Source organism: Carlito syrichta, unplaced genomic scaffold (assembly GCF_000164805.1).
Source record: "Carlito syrichta isolate Samal-C Ts95f unplaced genomic scaffold, Tarsius_syrichta-2.0.1 Scaffold111595, whole genome shotgun sequence".
Lineage (NCBI taxonomy): Eukaryota > Metazoa > Chordata > Mammalia > Primates > Tarsiidae > Carlito > Carlito syrichta.
In genome coordinates, this window is record NW_007055691.1 from 13,767 (window position 1) to 13,997 (window position 231).

At 61.9% G+C, this 231-nt stretch overlaps 1 protein-coding gene across 1 annotated transcript in view; it reads right to left on the minus strand.

Annotated features, from left to right (window-relative positions):
* LOC103272912 (keratin, type I cytoskeletal 18) overlaps positions 1-231 on the minus strand; it is a 3,872-nt gene extending 3,641 nt beyond the window's left edge. Inside the window, exon 1 of the mRNA XM_008070374.1 lies at positions 53-231. Coding sequence (XP_008068565.1) covers positions 53-220 — 168 coding nt within the window. The 5' untranslated portion in view covers positions 221-231. The remainder of the gene's footprint in view (positions 1-52) is intronic.

Below are 231 nucleotides of genomic sequence, written 5' to 3' on the forward strand. Positions count from 1 at the left end.
GGGGGGGGTCAAACATGGCTAGGAGGTGGGGCCCCTCCCTCCGGGCCCTTACCTGAGCCCTCAGGTCCTCGATGGTCTTGAAGTAATGTCCCCAGTCTCTGACCTGGGGTCCCTTCTTCTCCAGGTGCTCCCGGATTTTGCTCTCTAGCCTCCGGTTCTCGGTCTCCAGGCTCCTCACCCTCTCCAGGTAGGAGGCCAGGCGGTCGTTCAGCTCTTGCATGGTCTCCTTCT